Source organism: Pristiophorus japonicus, chromosome 11, assembly GCF_044704955.1.
Source record: "Pristiophorus japonicus isolate sPriJap1 chromosome 11, sPriJap1.hap1, whole genome shotgun sequence".
Lineage (NCBI taxonomy): Eukaryota > Metazoa > Chordata > Chondrichthyes > Pristiophoridae > Pristiophorus > Pristiophorus japonicus.
In genome coordinates, this window is record NC_091987.1 from 187,454,724 (window position 1) to 187,477,085 (window position 22,362).

Consider the following 22,362-nt stretch of genomic DNA (forward strand, 5'->3'; position numbering starts at 1 on the left):
ATTTTCAGAATTTCCTGTTTATATAATAATCCCTTGTTTGCAGCCATCTTTCAAACCGATTATCTAATTCAGCATTGATAATTCTCCACTGGTTGAGAATGGTTTATAATTCATGCTGATACAATTTCACGAACCCTAAAACATCTTTCTGCTGGTGGTAGTGATACAACACATTGGAGCCTTGTATTGCTCCATAATTGGGTTGCTTATACTGTCATTGCAATCATTTGGGAGATGATAAAATGTTGTATAAAGCTGTTATTTTGTTTTTATTGTTCTGATGTCTTCATATTCTGACATCTGCTTTTCTTTTCTGGTCTCATTTCAGGTGCACTATTGACAGTGGAGTGACACGAGTGGCTTGGCTGAATCGCTCCAGCATACTCTACGCAGGGAAGGATAAGTGGTCACTAGACCCTCGGGTGGTTATTGTGACTAACAGCAAAACAGAATACAGCATTCAGATAGTGGACGTGGATGTGTATGATGAAGGCCCTTACACCTGCTCAGTTCAAACTCACAACCATCCCAGGACATCTCGGGTGCACGTAATAGTACAAGGTATGGTGCAATTATAATTACTTGTGACAATTTAATACAATTGAATAGAAAAAGAAACAGTGTAGCATAATACTTTAAGAAAATGCAACAACAATTATCCCATTTAAAAGTTAAAAGATTCTTACAATTGTTTCAGTAATTCAGCAGCTGATTAGTTTTCCTTTTTTTTAAAAAAAGATTAAAACAAACATTAAATTGAATTGTGAACTGACATTTCCTCAAAAATCACATTTTTCTTAAAGTCTCTCCTGTACTGAGCAAGTCAATTCAACCAATTTTTAATTCTAATCAGTGAGAAGATATCAAGATTATTCAGAATCTTTATTTCAGCGGAATACAACTTTAAAAGAATGTTGTTGTTAGGTTGCAGTTTTGTATTACTCCAGGGAAGTCTCAAAAAAGATTTTGAGACGAATCTTGATTGTACAGATTTACAGAACAAGCTTTAAAATCTACAATCATGATATGTTATTTTTGTTACAAGCAGTTTATTTCCTTGAAACTACCAAATGTACAATATGCCAATATACTCTTCCTACCTTGATATTGGAAGCACGTGTCATTCCTAGATGATGTAGGATGACACAAAAATGTCTTCATCTGCTGCAAAGTTGGAACAGTACTTGATGTGCAGTTTTATCTCAGGCAGAGCAGTGATTGGTACTCAGGATCCCATGTCTAGAAATGGGAAATTGCAACTTTAGTCGGCCGTTATGTCCCTGTGGTGGCAGGTATAGCCAAGGATGAGAATCAACCTATTGCTAAGCCTGAATTCCTTAGGGCAGCCGATTGCTTCACAATTCTGTTGCTAGAGGCATCGGGGAGCACTGTAGCAAATTCTGTCAGATTGCCCTGTCGCCACCCCACTTCCCTAAGCAAACAGCAGCGCAGGCAAAATGGTGTGATGACTCAGCACAAACAGGTTCCACCCCAATTTCAGACCCTGCTAGCTAGCCCCTGGCCACCCAGATAATCCCTCTTTGTGGCTTTAACTTTGAGGAAATTCTAGACTGTAATGATTATGTAGAGCATGCAATACCTATATTATTAAACATTTAGATCTAAAATTTTGTATGTGATTAGGATAGAGAGATAACAGATTATTCATAAGAGATTCCTGATGCTCTTAAACTATTATATGGAACATGTGAATACATTTGTAGTAATGCTTTGCAGTTGTCAATTGCCCTGTATAATTGTCATTGTGTATGAAGGATGTGGAGTCGACTGACAGTCAGCACCTGTATTGGTTTTCTACCAATGGTGCTTAAACAGCAAGATCCAAGACTTAAAACAGTATCTGTTAAAAATATTAACCAGTACCCAGAGTGACCACAAGTTTGTAATCGAAAGGGCTTAACTAATGGACTTCAATCACTTGGGTTTTGCCTTCCATTATTTGAATCCCTCAATTAGATTGTAGTGCTGTATCATTGAAAGTTATTTGTTCTCAATTTAAGATGTTCTGAACTTTTTTGTGAAGATTTTGAGAGATTTATTTTTAACAAACTAACTCAACTGGTTTGTATGACATAGACTAGTAAAGATAGGATTAATTCATTTTGGGGGCAGATCAGTATTGGCCATGGGTAGAAGAGGATAATAAAATATATATAATCCGCTTAGGCAATTCCTGTATGATTTTCTGAAGTCTTCAGGATATGGAATTGAGTGTATTTATTTAAAAAAATGAAAAAATGGTATCTAATCTGAGTTTCATTTCAAAGCGCTGATGGCTATTGATTTAGACGAATCTTAAGATGGAACATCTACAACTTTACACGCTGGGTCACTCATAGCTAACTGGGCAGTAATTTTAGAGCCTGCTGTGTTCATAAGAAGCTGAAGGCATCACTCTACATTTGCACATTGCTGAGAAAAATTGTACACAAGATGATTTTAGATTTTGAAAATTGGCTCCCATCTATTCTGCTGCCTCACTTTGATCCATGGTGGTTTAGGACAGCAAAGACCAGACTTGATACTGCACATATACTGACCAAGATGCAGGATTCAGTAAAATTAGAAATTATTCCCGCACCAAATATACTGCATTAAATATACATTTACAGCAAAACCCAAACGCAAGTGTTTCATGCTGGCAATAAGCATTTTGGGGACACAGCGTGTCACTATTTGCTCGAAAAAGAAACAGAGACTTGTGCCCCTCGCCTTCCAATTTGTTCCGACACAAATATAAAATTAAAATACTGACGATGCTGAAAACCTGAAATAAAAACAGAAAATGCTGCCAATACACAGCAGGTCAGACAGTGTCTGTAGTAAGATTTCTAATTCTCTGGCATTAAATTGACAGCAAGACCAATTCTCTAAAAATAATTTGGAATAGTTTATTAAACACACACACATGCATATCTATCAGAGAAACAGCAGTCCTCAGCTATCCTATGGGTCTACTTAATTACAACAGATACAATGATGTTACAATAAAAAAGGTATACTTTATTTCTCTCTGGCAAAGCACACGGCCTGCTTCTTTGTCTGTAGAGGGAGGTCCTGCTTTTGCCATGTGCGAAGGAGAAGAGAGAGAGCAATCTTTGGCTTGAGTTTTTGTACCTTTTAAGGCCATAGTTTCTCAGAAAGGCTCAGGATTGGGTCTTGGTTCCAGGGCCGCTCCTGATTAGCTTCTCTTCATATATGTGTCTGTCGGAGGGCCAGTGCCTTGATTAGGTTAATGGCTTTCCAATTAACATCTTTTCTAGTTTGGTGAGTTTCAAAGCCATGCTTCCTTTGTTACTTGAGCTCTGCCCAGCCAGGAGACATGAACTTGGGGAAGGTATCCATTTTGTCTCTTCAAGCTTGTCTTTTTGTATAATCTACACTTCTAACATTTATCTCTCTCTCTCTCTCTATATATATATATATCCTCATATGATTTATCTCCTCAGGGTTCATGTGTCATAAACATTGAGCGGGTTCTGATAGCTCTGTTGTTTATGTTTCTGTGAGGTGGATGACTGCTGTATAATGGGTTTTAAAGAGAGAGAGAGAGAGAGAGAGAAAAGTGGATGGCCTGACTCAGTCCCCACCTCGTCAGGTGAATATCACACGTAGTGGATTTACTATAGTACAACAACATCTCCAGCGGAGACCCTCCCCTTCCCATATCCTCAGTGCACCATTGCTTCTCAAAGCACATTGATGATGTTCCTGAGACATGCTGCAGCTCCCGCTTCTCCATCTTCCCGCAGCTTCGTTCGTGGCCAGTATCATCCCGACAATCGTGAGGATCCATATCATGGTCTGTGGGATACAAGATCAGTGTAGTAATTACTCATTGGCAGTTTTTAACTGATTAATGTGAAACCGTTTCTTGTACTTAATGCCATTTTTCCCTCGTAACTGAATGAAATAAACCGCTGGGTTCAATCGGCTTATAATTGTATACGGTCTCCACCACCCGAGCTCAAAGACATGCTTCTTTTTTCCATAATTTGGAATCATTACTGAGTCTCCCACCTGATATTCAAAGGGATGTACTTTGTTGTCAAAGTACCCTTTAATTTGTTTTTTGACTTCCCTAATTTCATGGTCACAAATCAATTGATCTGATCGGTGTGATCTCCCACTTGTACCAGCCACTCGGAACTACATGGTTTCATTGTCAGGGGACTCATCCCTGTTAGTGTTAGCTGGCCTGGTGTTCTCATGAGCCTCCCATTCATGGCTTTATATGGAGAGACTCTTGTTGTTTTATGAGGTGCTCATTGCCATTAAGCACTTTGGCAGCATGTTAGTCCATTGAGTGGGGTGGTCCGCGCACAATTTTTTTAACATTAACTTGAGGGTCCTGTTTCCCCTTTTGACCCCTCTGGATGACTGGGGATAGTGAGCAATACGTAATTTGTGTTTTATCCCCAACATTTCCTGCAGGTGGGTAAAAATTTTACCGGTAAAGTGTGAATCTTGATCTCTGCCCACTTGTACTGGTATTCCCCACCTACAAAACACATGATTTAATAATATTTTGGCTGCCATGATTGCGGTGTTGGAGCGGCAGGGAAATGCTTTGATACATTTAGTGAATTGATCCACCATCACTGAAGCATGCTGAAAATTGCCTTGCGCCTGTGGAAGTGGCCCAATGAAGTCTATCTGGAGTTGAGTCCCTGGCTCTTGAGGTGGGGGTGCGCTTTGAAGCAAGGCTCGGTTTGTGCATGCGGGAGGATTGTACAGCAGGCACGGTAGATATCGTGCCACATATTGGTTGATTGTTTCCCTCATGGAAGGCCACCAAGCTGTGGATGCTACCTTTTAGAAGGTTACCAGGGCCGAATAGTGCCTTGCTGTGGGATGGGAGTGACAGAGGGAGGGCAGTTCCTGACCCACCTCTGGTGGAACACCACTGGACAGGCATTAGGCTTTTTGTGGAACATCAGCAACTGCTCATCTGAATCAGGGGCAGTGGCTAGTATGTATTCAGAGCCCAGGCTATCGGTTGAGGAAGGGGTCTGTCTTCCTTGTGCCAGGCACTTACAACAGCATATGGCCAGTATTGCTGCTACAGGGATTTTAAATCTAGGTGATCTGTTGGGGAGGCCTTGCTAACAGCATTGCAGGGCTCAACAACTATATCCTCTATCTCCCCATCAATCACAGCGTATTTTGGCTGCTCTGTCTGCTCTGGAATTTCCCTCTCTATGTGGACCCCCTTTTCTATGGGCTGCTACCTTTCCGATGAAGCAGGGCTGGGATCGCTGTTTAAGGTATGACCAGAGCAGGCGTAACCAGGGCCTATGGACCAGGGCCTTACCGTCTATCGTACGATAGTCATTTTTGAGGTATAGGGGCAAGGAGAACATGGTATTTATAGCATAGGCGCTATCTGACCAAATATTCACAGGTCTCTCTGAGGTTTCCTTTATAGTGGTTAGAAGTGCGGTGATTTCTGCATATTGTGAAGACTGTCTGTTGCATCTTTGCTGGATGGTTCTTTCTGGCAATACCACAGCATATCCGGTGTGAGGGGATCGAAACATAGAAACATAGAAAATAGATGCAGGAGTAAGCCATTTGCCCTTCGACCTGCACCACCATTCAATAAGATCATGGCTGATCTTTCCCTCAGTACCCCTTTCCTGCTTTCTCTCCATACCCCTTAATCCCTTTAGCCGCAAGGGCCACATCTAACTCCCTCTTGAATATATCCAATGAACTGGCATCAACAACTCTCTGCGGTAGGGAATTCCACAGGTTAAGAACTCTCCTGAGTGAAGAAGTTTCTCCTCATCTCAGTCCTAAATGGCCTACCCCTTATCCTAAGATCCCTCAATGTGATATGAGGACACATCAGTGTAGACATCTGGGGCACCCTGTGTGGGCTTTTTCTGCACAAGATGGGACATTCATGCGGGTCCCCCTCGTAGATCAGAAATTGTGGCAGCAATGTGGTGGGTTTGGAAATTGTATCAATGTCTCTTTCCATAAATTCCAATGTCCATTTGCTGAGGCGCTGCAAGGAAGCTAGCGAATCCTCGGGACTGAGGCCGTTCCGGATTCCGCGTTTTTCCGGACTACGGAACATCTTTCTGAATCCGGAAACACCCGAGCCCAGGTTTGGGGATTTCGGGATTTCGGATTTAGAAGTGCGGGTGGGGGGGTGGTTGTGCTCAACGAGGGGCTGTTCGGGTCGCCGGCCCCATCGATGAGATCATTGGGCGGGGCCCAGCCTCCAAGGAGTTGTGCGGGTGAGGCCCTGCCGAGGAGGAAGTGTTCGGGTGGGCCCCGCCACCGAGGAAGTGTTCGGGAGACCCTGTCGCGGAGGAGCTGGTTGAGCGGCCCCGTCGCGGAGGAGGTGTTTGGGTGGGCCAGCGACGAGGCCCCGACGTCGGGCAGTGGCGTGATGAGGGGCGGTGAGGCGAGGCCCGAGGTCGGGCAGCGGTGGGACCAGGGTCGGCGGGTCCGGATTCCGGAACGTTTTACGGATTCCAGACAACTTTGCCTCTAATCGGCCCGGAGTCCGGATTACGGAACATTTTGGATTCCGGAACTCCGGATTTTGGACACTGCACCTATTTATGTCTTTTCTGCCCCCTGCAGTATTCGAGACATATATGCAATTAGCTGTCGTCGATCAGCTCCTGTTTGGCACAGAACTGCAGTGAGGCTTTGTTCTGTGGCTCCAATCTCTAAATGAAAGGGCCACGTGGGATTGGGAGGGATCAGACATGTGGCCTGTATCACAGCAGTTTTTACTTTAGCCACAGACTGGGTGTGAGCATCAGACCATGCCGAGCGTATATCTACAGTTTTATCAGATCATACCGGGGCTTTCCGCATTCTGCAAAGCCTGGGATAAAGTTCCTTTGGTACCCCACCAAAACCAAGAATGATCGTAGGGCTGTTTTGGAAGTGGGTAATGGCAGTCGCTCGTGAGAGTCGGGGGATGATCCCTCTGGAGAAATGCACACTCCTAGAAATGTGACTCACTCTTTTACTAATTGAGCCTTACAGAGATTCACCTTTGGTCCCGCTTGATCCAACAATGTCAACAGTTCGTACAAAAGGGACAGGTGCTCCTCCATGCTGTCGGTTGCCAGTAGTAGGTAGCAGCAAGCCGGTAGGGCAGGAAAAGTCTTAAAAAATTGCAGCCATTCTTTTGTGGAAAATTGGTGGGGCATTGTGAAACCTCTGAGGCAGGCATGTGCAGGTGTAGCTCTGGTCCTCAAATGTGAACGCAAATTTGTACTGGTCTTCCCTTTCAATAGGAATATACCAGAATCCATTGGCGATGTCGAGGGTCAAGAAGTATTTGGAACCAGCAGGAACTTGAGATAATATGGTGGGAGTTTCTCTTACTACTGGTGAGCAGGCTGGTGTTATAGAATTTAACTTTCTGTAATCAAGAGTCAGTTGCCAGCTGCTGTCAGGCTTTTTAACCAGCCATGTGGGAAAATGTTGGAATCAATCATTAAGGATGAAATAGCAGCACATTTGGAGAGCAGTGATAGGATAGGTCCAAGTCAGCATGGATTTATGAAGGGGAAATCATGCTTGACAAATCTTATGGAATTTTTTGAGGATGTAACTAGTAGAGTGGACAAGGGAGAACCAGTGGATGTGGTGTGTTTGGACTTTCAAAAGGCTTTTGACAAGGTCCCACACAGGAGATTGGTGTGCAAAATCAAAGCACATGGTATTGGGGGTAATGTACTGACATGGATAGAGAACTGGTTGGCAGACAGGAAGCAGAGAGTCAGGATAAACGGGTCCTTTTCAGAATGGCAGGCAGTGACTAGTGGAATGCCACAGGGCTCAGTGCTGGGACCCCAGCTCTTTACAATATATATTAATGATTTGGATGATGGAATTGAGTGTAATATCTCCAAGTTTGCAGATGACACTAAACTGGGTGGCGGTGTGAGCTGTGAGGAGGACGCTAAGAGGCTGCACGGTGATTTGGACAGGTTAGGCGAGTGGGCAACTACATGGTAGATGCAGTATAATGTGGATAAATGTGAGGTTATCCACTTTCGGGGCAAAAACACGAAGGCAGAATATTATCTGAATGGCTGCAGATTAGGAAAAGGGGAGTTGCAGCGAGACCTGGGTGTCATGATTCATCAGTCATTGAAGGTTAGCTTACAGGTACAGCAGGCAGTGAAGAAGGCAAATGGTATGTTGGCCTTCATAGCAAGGGGATTTGAGTATAGGAGCAGGGAAGTCTTACTGCAGTTATACAGGGCCTTGGTGAGGCCGCACCTGGAAAATTGTGTTTAGTTTTGGTCTCCTAATCTGAGGAAGGAGTGCAGCGGAGGTTCACCAGACGGATTCCTGGGATGGCAGGACTGATATATGAGGAGAGACTGGATCGATTGGGCCTGTATTCACTGGAGTTTGGAAGGATGAGAGGGGATCTCATAGAAACATATAAAATTCTGACGGGACTGGACAGGTTAGATACAGGAAGAATGTTCCCGATGTTGGGGAAGTCCAGACCCAGGGGACATAGTCTTAGGATAAGGGGTCAGCCATTTAGGACTGAGATGAGGAGGAACTTCTTCACTCAGAGAGTTGTTAACCTGTGGAATTCCCTACCGCAGAGAGTTGTTGATGCCAGTTCATTGGATATATTCAAGAGGGAGTTAGATATGACCCTTGCGGCTAAAGAGATCAAGGGGTATGGAGAGAAAGCCGGAACGGGGTACTGAAGGAATGATCAGCCATGATCTTATTGAATGGTGGTGAAGGCTCGAAGGGCCAGATGGCCTACTCCTGCACCTATTTTCTATGTTTCTATGTTTCTATGAATTGGTCGTGAAAGTGCCTGCCCTAACAATACCCTGCTTGACTAGGGATTTTATGCTGTCTCGGATGTACGGGTGACTCTCCCTTGGGATGTGATACTGTTTTGTGAATGAGTTGGGGGAGGGAGGGGGGGCGGGGCGGTGGGGGTCCCTCAATATACTCTTCGTCTGCCATTTTTCCACAGTCCTGAATTAGTTTTGCCACAGCTTCATTTTCACTCCCCGGAGGGTCATACTCCGATGACTTTTAATAGCAAAAACCGAGTGAGCATCTAAAATTATCTCTTAATCCCATCTAAACACAGTCCAGATTGTAATCTATCACCACGCGATACCAACGCATCATTCCCTACAATTGCCCTTCCGTCGAGGGTGGTCATCAATGTCGGCTCAGGGGCCTTACAGGTGAGGCCTCCCAACTGAGGTTCAGTGGCCTTCCCTGTATAAGCGGTGGTTGTATCACCATTAATTCTTTATGGGTCAGACAACCCTTGCCCACCGCTGCATGACGTTCAGGGTATGGGGTGTGGATGATGGTAACAGCTGAGCCAGTATCGATAAGCATAATCTGCTGCCGGTCCCTTTGTAAGACAACAAGGACTACTGGTCGCTACCATCATGTCGGAACCCCACTTCCGACAATCTTTGGGGGCCGGACCCCGTCATAGGTTGAATCCTTGAAGAAGTCTCTCTAATGAGTGTGCATTGGCGATTGCGTGCACTAGTAAATGATTTTACATCTGCCCCGTGACAATTTGGGCTTGTATGAGAGTTATCAATTGGTCCAATTGTTGATCCATCCCAGAGGGCTTGGATTCGTCCCTCAGGAGGTATCTACGTGTTGCACAATGGTCAGGTACCTGTATGGGTCTGCTGCAGTCTTTTGCTAGGTGGCCTACCTTCTTACAATAAAAGCATTGTCCCTTAAAGGGGTAACACCTAGATCCCTCCACCGTTGACACTGGTTTATTTGCGGTGGTTGGTGACTTTAACTTTAGCTGGTCTTTTACCACCTCCCAGGCTATTTGAGCATTGGTCTCTATCTGTCCACTGATTGGTGGGTCTCATGGCTATGCTCAGGGAAGCTTTAACTAAAGAGTGGAGTTGGGTCAGGAACATTGATTTAAATTGTTCCTGATTCTTTCCTACTGCAGCATTTGCAGGTACCTGGTTCTGGGTACGTTCATAGATATCATACAGGCGATTACTGAAGGCTCTAGGGATGCTACTTGGTCTGATTAGGCAGAGCCACTAAGTTTAAGTTTTGAATCCCTAAATGGTTTAGGATCTCGGTCATGAGTACATCGGCTGGAGGACTATCTTTTAGATTTGGCAGATTATCTTTTAGGGAAGTGGAATAGGCCAAGAGAAGGACTCGTGTTAAATCTCTCTCCTCTAACTTCTCCTGAAATTCGCCCACCTCCTGTTAACTCCCAGTGGGTCGTCGCCATCATTAATGGGCCCCAACCCGTGGCCACCCGCCATGGCGTCAGCACCAGATATGGGCCATGAGTCGGTATGGTTACTGGTGATGTGACCATGCGCATTACATCGTAAAGAAGTTTACTACTGCTACGGTTGGCCTTCGTGTCTCCAAGATATCCCATCCTTCACCACCCTTCTAGGGATTATACAGTCTGCCTTTCTCTTCCCAATCTGTCTCCCCCTTGGCCCCTTCTGTTGTCTCTGTTATGGCTCCCCACATTACTGCGGGTACCAGGGCTGCTGCACCCCTAACTTACTTTTTAGCCTCACTATTTCTAGTAGGCACCAGGAGTGGTCTGCCTCCCTATGTGGCTTCTTAATTACTTCCCTCAGTGCCCCCGCTAGCATCTTCTACCTCTTGCTGGAGCCCCAAGTTTTCCAATTTATATATTTTTCACTCTAATTTGTTTTCATTCGACGACGGCTGCTGTGGCATTTAAATTTGAAAGGCTTTGTTGCTGTAGCAACGAAGCTGCCTGTTCGGCCCCTCTTTCTAATTGCCTAATACTGTGGTTTAATCGATCAATTTCTTGTCTCAAATGTTGGATTTCTCCTTCCTTTAACTGCCGAATAAGTTGAAGGCTTTCTTCCTTTTTTTCTTTTATATTTTGAATCTCTGTTTAGTTTAATTGAACCTCTTGTACTTGCGATTCTTTTATATCTTGTATCTCTTTTGCCCTTTGGTATTTTAAATCTTGTATCACTTCCCTTAAATTTTAAATCTCTCTTGCATCCTGCCTCATTAATTTCTCATCTCTCTGAGTGCAGTAATGTATGCCAAGAGACCATTTGCCCGTTTTAGCCTTAGCTCTCCTTGATTTACATTCTCCTGGATAAATGCCACGAGCTCCCCAAAGGATGCATGTTGGCCCTTACAGAAGTATGCTGCCTGTACCTGTAACTCTTGTATGTCCTTTAAGGGTAGCTTTTTGTATACTTCTTATCGATTACCTGTATATCTTTTGCTGTTTTTTTGTACATGACTGATCCCTTCATCCTGTGTCTTTTGAATTTAACCCCTGGTGGGTCCCAACTTAAACAGTTCCAGCTATCGAGACAACTGCTCCTTAAGATGCAACTTCTCCCGATCCGTTTAAAAGTTTATAGTTTACACTTCACTACACAGGTTAGAATCGCAACTCCTGAGATTTCCAATTATTCAGAAGAATGATCAAAAGCTATCCCGGACGAGCCCCCAATTTTTAAAGATTTCTAAATCTCTGGCATTAAATTGACAGCAAGACCAATTCTTTTAAAACAATTTGGAATAGTTTATTAAACACACACACATGCACATCTATCAGAGAAGCAGCAGTCCTCAGCTGTCAAGGTACTTAGTTATAACAGATACAATGATATTACAATAAAAAAGGTATTCTTTACTTCCCTCTGGCAAAGCACACGGCCTACTTCTTTGTCTGTAGAGGGGGGGTCCTCCTTTTGCCATGCGCTAAGGAGAAGAGAGGGAGAAATATTTGGCTTGAGTTTTTTTACCTCAAGTCCATAGTTTCTCAGAAAGCCTCAGGATTGGGTATTATTTCCAGGGCCGTTCCTGACTAATTTCTCCTCATACATATGTCTGTCTGGAGGGCCGGTGCTATTCCTTGATTAGGTTATTGGCTTTCCAATTAACATCTTTTCTAGTCTGGTAAATTTCAAAGCCATGCTACCTTTGTAACTTGAGCTCTGCCCAGCCAGGAGACATGAACTTGGTTGCATCGCATCTGGACCAGGTGACTTATTCACTTTAATTTCCGCCCGCCTGTCTAGCACCTCCCCTTTATCTATTTTTATCTCATCCAGTGTCCCAGCAACCTCCTTGTTTACGAATGATACCCACCTTCTTGTATGGCTCAGAGAAATGGACTATATACAGTAGACACCTCAAATTGCTGGAGAAAGATCCCCTGGGAGGATAGATGCACCAACATTAGTGTTCTCGATCAGGCCAACATCCGCAGCATCGAAGTACTGACCACACTCGACCAGCTCCGTTGGGCGGGCCACATTGTCCGCATGCCTGACACAAGACTCCCAAAGGAAGCGCTCTGCTCGGGACTCCTACACGACAAGCAATCCCCAGGTTGGCAGAGGAAATGTTTCAAAGATACTCTCAAAGCCTCCTTGATAAAGTGCAACATTCCTGGCCAAAGACCGGCCTAAATGGAGGAAGAGCATCCGGGAAGGCGCTGAACACCTCGAGTCTCATCGCCGAGAGCATGCAGAAAACAAACGCAAGCAGTGAAAGGAGCGTGTGGCAAACCAGACTCCCCTTCCCCCCCTTTCCTTCAACGACTGTCTGTTCCAACTGTGACAGAGACTGTAATTCCTGAATTGGACTGTACAGTCACCTGAGAACTCACTTTTAAAGTGGGAGCAAGAAGGACTGCCTGTGATGATGATGATGTTTACTTTGGCAAAGTTCTCTTCCTTGGTAAACACCGATGCAACGTACTCATTTAATATCTTAGCCATACTTTCGACCAACACCAATATTTTTCCATTTTTGTCCCCAATTGGCCTCACCGCTGACAACACTTTTACTGTCAGCCACCAACAATTCTTGTGCTATCTCTTTGCCCCTTTTATTTCCTTTTTCACTTTTCTCTTATGTACTTTTTATATTCAGCCTGATTCTCCCTTGTATTATCAAATTGTTTCACTCGATTTCGAACCAGGGACATTCCACATGTTAAATGAAGGTGAAAAGTGCTACATTATGGAAACCTCTGCTCATTTAAGACTATGTTAGATAGGTGGTTGAAGAAAAGGGATATAGGGACATATGCTTGTGTAGAGGATAAATACCACTGAACCATTTGGGCCAATTTCCTTGCAGTAATATCCTTGTAATCCTATTTCAATGCCTTACATCAATTTACCACCACACCTAGATTATCCAGCTAACACTGATAATTCACCATACCTAAATTAGCTGGCATGAACAGAACACTTATCATGTTTTTTTCACTAATATTAAGTACCTTAGACAGGAGCACAGATCTTGCATCTATTACAGTGAGTGGAAAGATAAGGGGCCATTTTCACTCCATCTGCCTGATGGAAACCAGGCGAGAAAAGCCGTTAAAATTCATTACGTGACTTACCTGCCGTTGTCTATTGTATCGTGCTCTTCTGAGGACACCTGTCTGAAGTTGGTGGAGTCCTTCTTTAAAAGTGGAGTTTGAGGTCTGATGATGTAATCGGACCACAGCTGCAATTTTAGCTGTGGCCTTAGCAGGGATTCCATTATGGCATTCCCACCAGGTGGGAAGAGGATTCAGGACCAGAAGAATCCCAAACAGTTGAGCTTTTCTACTTTCCTTGTGGAGCTAGACGAAGCACTTCTGCTCTATGGGCCCACGAGGAAAATTTTAGGACTCAGTTGCCTGGGTTCCCTTCCCTTTCCTCCAACAAGACCTTCCTGAAACTACATCCGTGTGACTTAACCTGTTGCCACCGACCATCTCTTTGGTGTCGACCGGTAGTCAGCAAGGGGCAACTGACCAGCGGCTGACATACGAGGCCTGGGAGTGAAAATTTCTAAGGTCACAAGGGGCAGGGGTTGGGGGTGCTGGCACTCACCTTGCCCCTCTGCCCACTTGATTTTCGCTCCCCATCAAAATCGGGGCTATACTTTTCAGTTTCTGGTTTCATGACTCCACTCTGAAGAGTTGTAAAAAGCAAATGCTTCAAGTAGAAGAGAAAAGAGGATTTTTCCAGTCTGCATTCAGTTCGCACTTTTTCTCCTCCAATTGCTTAAAACATTGCTTTCATATTTCACCATCAGAACTCATATTATAGGAATACTTCAGGGACGATCCATAGAAATTGTTTTCCATAAGCCTAATTGCAGTAACTCCTAGTTCCTTGGGTTAAATTACTTGTTTTTTGTTTTTTATTTTTGAAATCACTAAATAGAAAATTTCAACATGGGGAGAGCAGAATAACATTGTGAGATTATATTTTCTACATTGAGTTTAGTGCAGCTTCAACAATAAGCACTCCCATGCGGCCCTGTGCCATTTGGAGTTCTATGTACTTTCAAAATTGTTAAGGGATGATTTGATGGCCACAAGTATCTCAATGGTGTTTCTAAACTTATAATGTAAAATTTGCAACAGGCAAATGTGTACCAAAGCTGGAATGTTAGAGAAAGGTTAACAAAATGAGCTTTCCATGTTGGATATTCATTTGAAGTTAAATTATTGTAAAGAATTATGATTAACTTTGGCTCCTTTTTCTATTGTTCAATTTGTTGAATACTTGTTTAAAGAGCAAATATCTGATGACATTGTCAGGTTAGTGGCTTAAACAAAGTAGTTAGCCTGAAAATGTGCAGGAGCCAAACTATCAAGACAGTTAGTGATGAGACAACCTTGGGTTTATGAATGTAATTTTACCAATTTTAATTTAATTTCCTTCATAATGCCCGACTCTATCAACCTAAGACTCTGTTGAATTATGCTTAGAAAAAAAATAACACATGGATGGGGAAATGATGTTGATTATACTTGTTTTGCAACTGTTTGATTCAGATAATGATGAGATCATCTGCACAACAAAATAATATATGATTATTATTTTCACAAGTGTGAAGGCTTTTGCCATTCTCAACTTTTCGAGGCATCACTTTGTCTGATGTAATGAGAAATGTTGCATCTGCTTCTTTCGGATCATCATATGAACATATACTTGTGAATCGAGAGATCAAACCAATTAAAATCTCTGTTCTAATGAGTATGCAGAATTACAAATTAGTTAATATAAGGGTTGAAATTGCATACTATCCGCCTGTTGGCACAGGGAACGATCCCTGCGCTGGAACAGTTATGATCGAGGCCCAATCAAAATTTTAGGTGTCCGCCCACTAAAAAATGGTCCCCATGAATTTATTAATGGGACCAATGTGTGCGGAGATTGGGTGTAAGCCATCTCACTGCTAACTTGGTATGTTTTGCGCCTGTTTTACACCTGAAAAAACAGGCACAACACATGCCAATTTCAACTCCCAAATGTCTACTTGTTCTGTGATAGAACAAAATGCTGATGTTTCTGCTGCACTGAAGCTGGTGCCCTTTCTCATTTATCCCATTTTTAGCATCTCGCTGTTTTTTTTACCGATGACTTTCCCTAGTTTCTCCCTGCCTTGTGACTTTTTAAAAATTCATCCCCAAAGTGCTAAAAGTGAGACCTAATTTGACATGAGTAATTATAGAATTTAAAAGAAAAATTTAACATGCCCCTGTGAGAATTAATAGGTCACCCATTACTGCTGACTTATGCAGTAATCATTTGAGGTGAAGCCTGGCCCTAAACCTACCCTTCCATAAGGTGTGACGGAATAGAATTCTGTGCACCAACTCAAAGTGTTGAATAAGTTAACTTTGTATTTGAAACTGAAGTACTGGAAGGATAAGAAATTCCTGTGCATGTTCTTGAATCGATGCTGACCAGGGAGATCGTGCAATGCGATAGCTTAGGTGAATGTGGTGTCCCAGGTGGAAAGGGATTGTTATTGACCTTGATCTGAGTCACAGGAGGTACAACTGGAGCAGCGTTTTTTCAGTACATTTAGTGGGAACAAATATCGGTCCACAAATCTGCAGGTTTAGAGATTTTTTTTACCATCCAAACAAAATTGAGGCGATTAACTTTGAATTTTTCATGACCAATATTTTATTTTTGCCTACATATATTTAGAAGAGGGAGATTCACTAATATACCTTTCAAAATTAAACCACTGCCAAAAAATAAAGTTCATTTTCAGAATTTTTGTTTGAATTGAGACTGCTGATGGCTAGAACAGAAATGTGGATTTTGGTCTCTTTCATATATTTTTTAAATGTAGCTCAGTCTGAATAGAGTCTGTCATTAAGTTACAAGATGGCAGATAGACACTCAGTCCACAGGAAAGGAGGTAGTTAAAAATAGTTTATGTTGATTAGGGAATCGGGCTTCAAGTTACAATATGTAGCAATTTGCAGACTGTGATATAAACAACCCTGTTTTCTCCAATTAACCATTACAAAAGCCCATTTTAAGGTGTGTGTGGAGAGGTGCGGGGGAGGTGGGGAATATATGAAGGAAGCTGAAAATTCCCACCATTCATTCTTCCTGACCCAAAATGTAAAGACTGTTCACATTTCTTTGCTTGAAACATAATAGCTATAATGTGAAAGCAGCCCCATGGCAAAAGGGACAAATTGTACTGTTCCATCCAGTCCCTTGCCACTGACTCTGCTCCTGGCAATTGTCTAAGGCTGAATAAGACTGTTTGCAATCTTGATGTCGTATTTGAATCTGAAATGAGCTTCCAACCACAGATCTGCTCCATCACCAAGACCACCTACATCCACTTCCATGACATTGCCAGACTCCACGCCTGCCTCAGCCCATCTGCTGCCAAAACTCTCATCCATGCCTTCCAATGCTAACCTAGCTGGCCTCCCATCTTTTAGCTTACATAAATTTGAACTTATCCAAAACTCTGATGCTCACACCAAGTCACGTTCATGCATCAACTTTTTGCTCGCTGACCTCCATTGGTTCCTGGTCCAATAATGCCTCAGTTTTAAAATTCTCATCCTATTTTCAAATCCCTCCACAGCTTCACCTCTCCCTATCTCTGTAGCCTCCTCCAGCCCTACAAGGATCTCTGTGCTCTTCCAATTCTGGCCTCTTGTGTATCCCCAATTTTAATCACTCCACCATTGGCAGCCATGCCTTCAACTGCCTAGGCCCTAAGCTCTGGAATTCCCTTCCTAAACTTTTCTGCCTTTCGATCTCTTTTTCTCATCCTTTGAGACTTTCCTTAAAAGTTTTTGGTCATCTGTCCTAATATCGCCTTATGTGGCTTGGTGTCAATTTTTTGTCTGATATTCGCTCCTGTGAAGCACCTTGGGAGGTTTTACTATTTTAAAGGCGCTATATAAATGCAAGTTGTTGTTGATTGAACGCAATACCTTCCTCAGCTATACACAAAAAATTTTGTACAGCAGTTTCAAGAAAATCAATGCAAAGTGGCCACATGTCAAATGATAGCAAACTAGAAGGGTCAGTCAAATCAGAAGAAGCAACATGAACGATTTGGAATCAGGAATAAGAAGTACAATTGCAAAATTTGTGGATGACATCATATTGGGGGTATAGTGATACTGTTAGGGATATAGTTAATACTGAGGAGGACTGTGACAAAATACAAAACATTAATACATTTGCAGAATGGACGTTTAATTTGCAAATGAATTTTAATATCGATAAGTGAGGTGGTATATATTGGTAGGAAGAATAAGGAAGACACTTTTGCATGGAAAATAAGGCCCCAAGTTTCGTCCCGCGGCGAAAACGGCGCACCTCTGAGCTGGGCGCCTGTTTTTCGCGCCAAAAACTGCGCCTAAAAAAAAGTCCGATATTCTCGAGCTCCTTCGAGCTCTTCGCAGCAGGGGACGGAGCCTAACACTCACGCCGATTTTCTAAGTAGCAAGGGGCGGGTACAATTTAAATTAGCCTTCGTGGTGCCGGCAACCCTGCGCGTGCGCGTTGGAGCGTGCGCGCATGCGCAGTCTCACACAAACATTGGCACTCGGCCATTTTTAAAAATACTGCAGAAAAAGTGAAGATTTGTTTCTTGGACCCCTGCAAAGGCTTGTAATTTAATTTTTTTTGATATTTCTATGTGTGAGGGAGTGCTTTTAGCAGCACTGCTGAATAAATCACCTGCTGAAATCAGTGAGTTCAGCTTTTCACTGCTAAACTTGCAGAACCGGTGCTGCATTGGTGCATGCAAATTAAGGACTGTGTGTTTGGAGAAATAAGAGTGCCAATTCAACTTTGCAATGGATCAACGTCCACCAAGAACAAAGAATTTCTTGCATGAGGAAGTGGAGATATTAGTCAACGTAATTGAGCAGAGATGGCAGGAGCTAGATACCAGCAACAGAGGTCGCATAAAAGTGCCACCAAAAGAAATGAAGAAACGCTGCCTATCAACCCATGGGCTATGACGTTCCTGGTGCGGTGAGCTCTAATCAATTCTCTCCTATGCAGTGAATTGATGGCAAACCATTGCATAATACGTGGTGTTGACAATGCAGCACCCATTCTGCAAATTTAAATATAAAACTGTCGATGTGGCTGCCTCTCCCTGTCCAAATGGCCTCAGTCCCCCTCACAGCTCGAAGGCTGCTGCTGTATCTTCGGCTGCCGTTGAGCCACTGACGCCGCCCCTAAAGCGTGGCCGAATGGCCTCAAGCACCATAAAGAGCTGCGTGTGTCAGGTGTTGATTCTTCGGCTGCCGGCCAGCCACTGACGCCGCTGATATCCTATGGCCGACTGGCCTCACGTCGGTCCGCTGTTGATTCTTCGGCTGCCGGCCAGCCACTGACGCCGCTGATATCTCATGGCCGAATGGCCTCGGGTCCGTCCAGTGTTGCTTCTTCGCGGCCAGCTACGAAGAGAATGAAGGCCTGCCTCAAGCACTGCAGCTCAGCTCGAAGCTTGCTGCTGCTGCCGTCGAGACACTGACGCCACACCGCTGCCTGTCTCCAACATGAAAGGCCTGCCTGAAGCACAGCAGCTCGAAGGCTGATGCTATTTCACACAGGTAGGAACATGGTTTATTTAATCTTTTCTTTGCTTATAAATTTTTATTCAGGTTGGATTTATTTGTATAATATTTGTATAAGTATAACTAAGGATTGATTGTAGAATTTAATGACTTCCCTTCCCCCCTCCCCCTCCCCCCCCACCTCGTTCCCTACACCTAATTTGTAACCTACGCCTGATTTTCTAAAGTGTAGACAAGATTTTTTCGAGCGTACAATAATCTTGACTTACTCCATTCTAAGTTAGTTTGGAGTAAGTTTTCACTGACGAAACTTTGAAAACAGACGTAAGTGGCCGGACACGCCCCCTTTTGAAAAAAAAATTCTGTTCCAAAGTGAAACTGTTCTAACTGACTAGAACTGGAGCAAACTAAATGTCGAGAATTCCGATTTCTAAGATACTCCGTTCTACACCAGTTGCTCCTAAAAATCAGGAGCAAATCATGTGGAAACTTGGGGCCAATGTGTCTAAATGGGGTAGTGGAGCAATGGGATCTAGGGGTACACATACACAAGTCACTAAAATTAGCAACACAGATTAATAAGGCCATAAAAAAGCAAAAAGCACTGGGGTATATTTTTAGAGGGCTAGAATTAAACAGTAGAGAAGTTATGTTAAAATTGTATAGCACCTTGGTTGGACCATAGTTGGAGTACTGTGCACAGTTCTATCTCCAAATTCTAAAAAGGATGTGGAGGCAAAAAATATTTACAAGAATATACCTATCAGGAAAGATTGGACAGGCTTTGGGCTATTTTCCCTAGAAAAGAGAAGGCTGAGGGGTGACCTGATAGAGGTGTTTAAGATTATACAAAGGTTTGATAAGGTAGATGTAGATATGATCTTTCCACATGTGGGGAAAACTAAAACTAGGGGCCATAAATATAAGATAGTCACTTAAATCCAATAAGGAATTCAGGAGAAACATTTTTATTATGAGAGTAGTTAGAATGTAGAACTTACTACCGCAAGATGTGATTAAGAAAAATAACATAGATGCATTTAGGGGGAAGTTGGATAAACTTGATGACTTGTTGACTGTTTTCCACACCTTGAGAACCCACTGTCAACAAGGGCAGACATCGACGATGAGGTCCAACACTGCCTTCAGTGTGCCAGCGCCGCCTTCGGTCGCCTGAGGAAGAGAGTGTTTGAAGGCCAGGACCTCAAACCCAGCACTAAGCTCATGGTCTACAGAGCATGAGCATGAGCTCTCCTATATGGCTCAGAGACATGGACTATGTACAGCAGGTGCCTCAAAACACTGAAGAAGTACGACCAACGCTGCCTTTGCAAGATCTTGCAAATCCACTGGCAGGATAGGTGCACCAATGTCAGTATTCTCGCTCAGGCCAACATCCCCAGCATCGAAGCACTGGCCACGCTCGATCAGCTCCGTTGGTCAGGCCACATCGTCCACATGCCTGACACAAGACTCCCAAAAAAAGCACTCTTCTCAGAGCTCTGACATGGCAAGCGAGCCCCAGGTGGGCAGAGGAAATGCTTCAAGGACACCCTCAAAGCCTCCTTGAAAAAATGTAACATCCCCACCGACACCTGGGAATCCCTGGCCCAAGACTGCACAAAGTGGCGGAAAAAGTATCTGGGAAGGCGCCGAATACCTCGAGTCTCTTCGCCGAGAGCAAGCTGAAGCGAAGCATAGACAGCAGAAGGAGTGTGAGGCCCCACCCACCCATTCCTTCAACCACCGTCTGCCCCACGTGACAGAGACTGTAGGTCCCACATTGGACTCTTCAGTCACCTGAGAACTCATATTTAGTGTGGAAGCAAGTCATCCTCAAACCCAAGGGACTGCCTATGATGATGATGGATAAACGTGAGGGACAAAGGAATAGATGGTTATGCTGATAGGATTAGAGGAAGAGGAGTTGGAGGAGGCTACTGTGGATCTCAAACACTGACATGGACCAGTAAAATTACAGAATGAATTGGACAAAATATATAATTGGAGTTCAGAAGAATGAGAGGTGATCTTATCGAGACATATGTGATAATGAGAGGGCAAGGTGGATGCAGAGGGGATATTTCCACTCATCGGGGAAACTAAAACTAGGGGGCATTGTCTCAGAATAAAGGGCCGACCATTTAAACTGAGATGAGGAGGAATTTCTTCTCTGAGGGTTGTCGGGATTCCCAGGTGTCAGTGGAGATGTTACATTTTTTCAAGGAGGCTTTGAGGGTGTCCTTGAAGCGTTTCCTCTGCCCACCTGGGGCTCGCGTGCCGTGTCTGAGCTCCGAGTCGAGCGCTTGTTTTGGATTGATCTTATTAAATGGTGGAGCAGGCTCAAGGGGCCAAATCCCTACTCCTGCTCTTATTTCTGATGTTCTTATAATTGAGGAGAAGAAAGTCAGATTGAATTTAATGCAAACGTGTAAATTACTGTACTTAGGAATGAAAAGTAGCTGACATGCATACACTATGAATGGTATTAAAATAGCTAATAACAAAGCTGAAAGATGCCTATAAATTTTAATAGATTCAACATTAAAGTAATGCAGAATAACAATCAAAGAAAGCAATAGAATGTTGAACTATATGGCCAAAATAGTAAATTACAAGTCAGATGAGGTCATGATCAAAATTTATAATGTTCTGATCTGAACAGAACTTGAAAACTGCAACCTGTTCTGGACACTGAGACACAAGGGAGACATTAAAGTTCTGGAGGTATTCAGAGAATAGCCACAAGTCTGATCACGAGTGTCAAAGCTCTGAGTTAAGACCAGAGGAACTTGTGCTTTTCAGCCGAGAAAGGAGGTGTCAGAAGCGTGATTGTATAGAGAAGATTGTTAAGCGAATGGAAGAAGCAAATACAGAATATTACTCAAAATTAAGTTGCGAGAGGATGGATAAGGGGAAACCAGTGGGTGTGGTGTATTTGGATTCCCAGAAGGCATTTGATAAGGTACCACATAAAAGATTACTGCACAAGATGAAAGTTCGCGGAGTTGGGGGTAATATATTAGCATGGATAGAGAATTGGCTAATGAACAGAAAACAGAGAGTCGGGATAAATGTGTAATTTTCCAGTTGGCAAACAGTAACTATTTACAATCTACTTAATGATTTGGATGAAGGGACTGCGTGTAATTTAGCCAAGTTTGCTGATGATACAAAGATGGGTGGAAAAGCAAGTTTTGAGGAGGACATAAAAGATCTGCAAAGGGATATAGGCAGGCTAAGTGAGTGGGTAAATATTTGGCAGATGGAGTATAATATGTGAGAATGTGAGGTTTTCCACTTTGGCAGAAAAAATAAATAAGCAAATTATTATTTACTTTTGAGAAAAATTACAAAATGCTGCAGTACAGAAAGACTTGGGGGTCCTTGTGCATGAAACACAAGAAGTTAGTATGCAGGTACAGCAATTAATCAGGAAGGCAAATGGAATGTTGGCCTTTATTGCAAGGGGGATGGAG

General features: G+C 43.3%; 1 protein-coding gene across 5 annotated transcripts in view; it reads left to right on the top strand.

Moving 5' to 3' along the window:
• Window positions 1-22,362, top strand: part of opcml (opioid binding protein/cell adhesion molecule-like) — a 2,007,248-nt gene that overhangs the window by 1,183,788 nt on the left and 801,098 nt on the right. For all 5 annotated transcript variants that reach the window (XM_070894353.1, XM_070894355.1, XM_070894354.1 and 2 more), the window contains one exon: window positions 329-561. In XM_070894353.1, coding sequence (XP_070750454.1) covers window positions 329-561 — 233 coding nt within the window. The remainder of the gene's footprint in view (window positions 1-328; window positions 562-22,362) is intronic.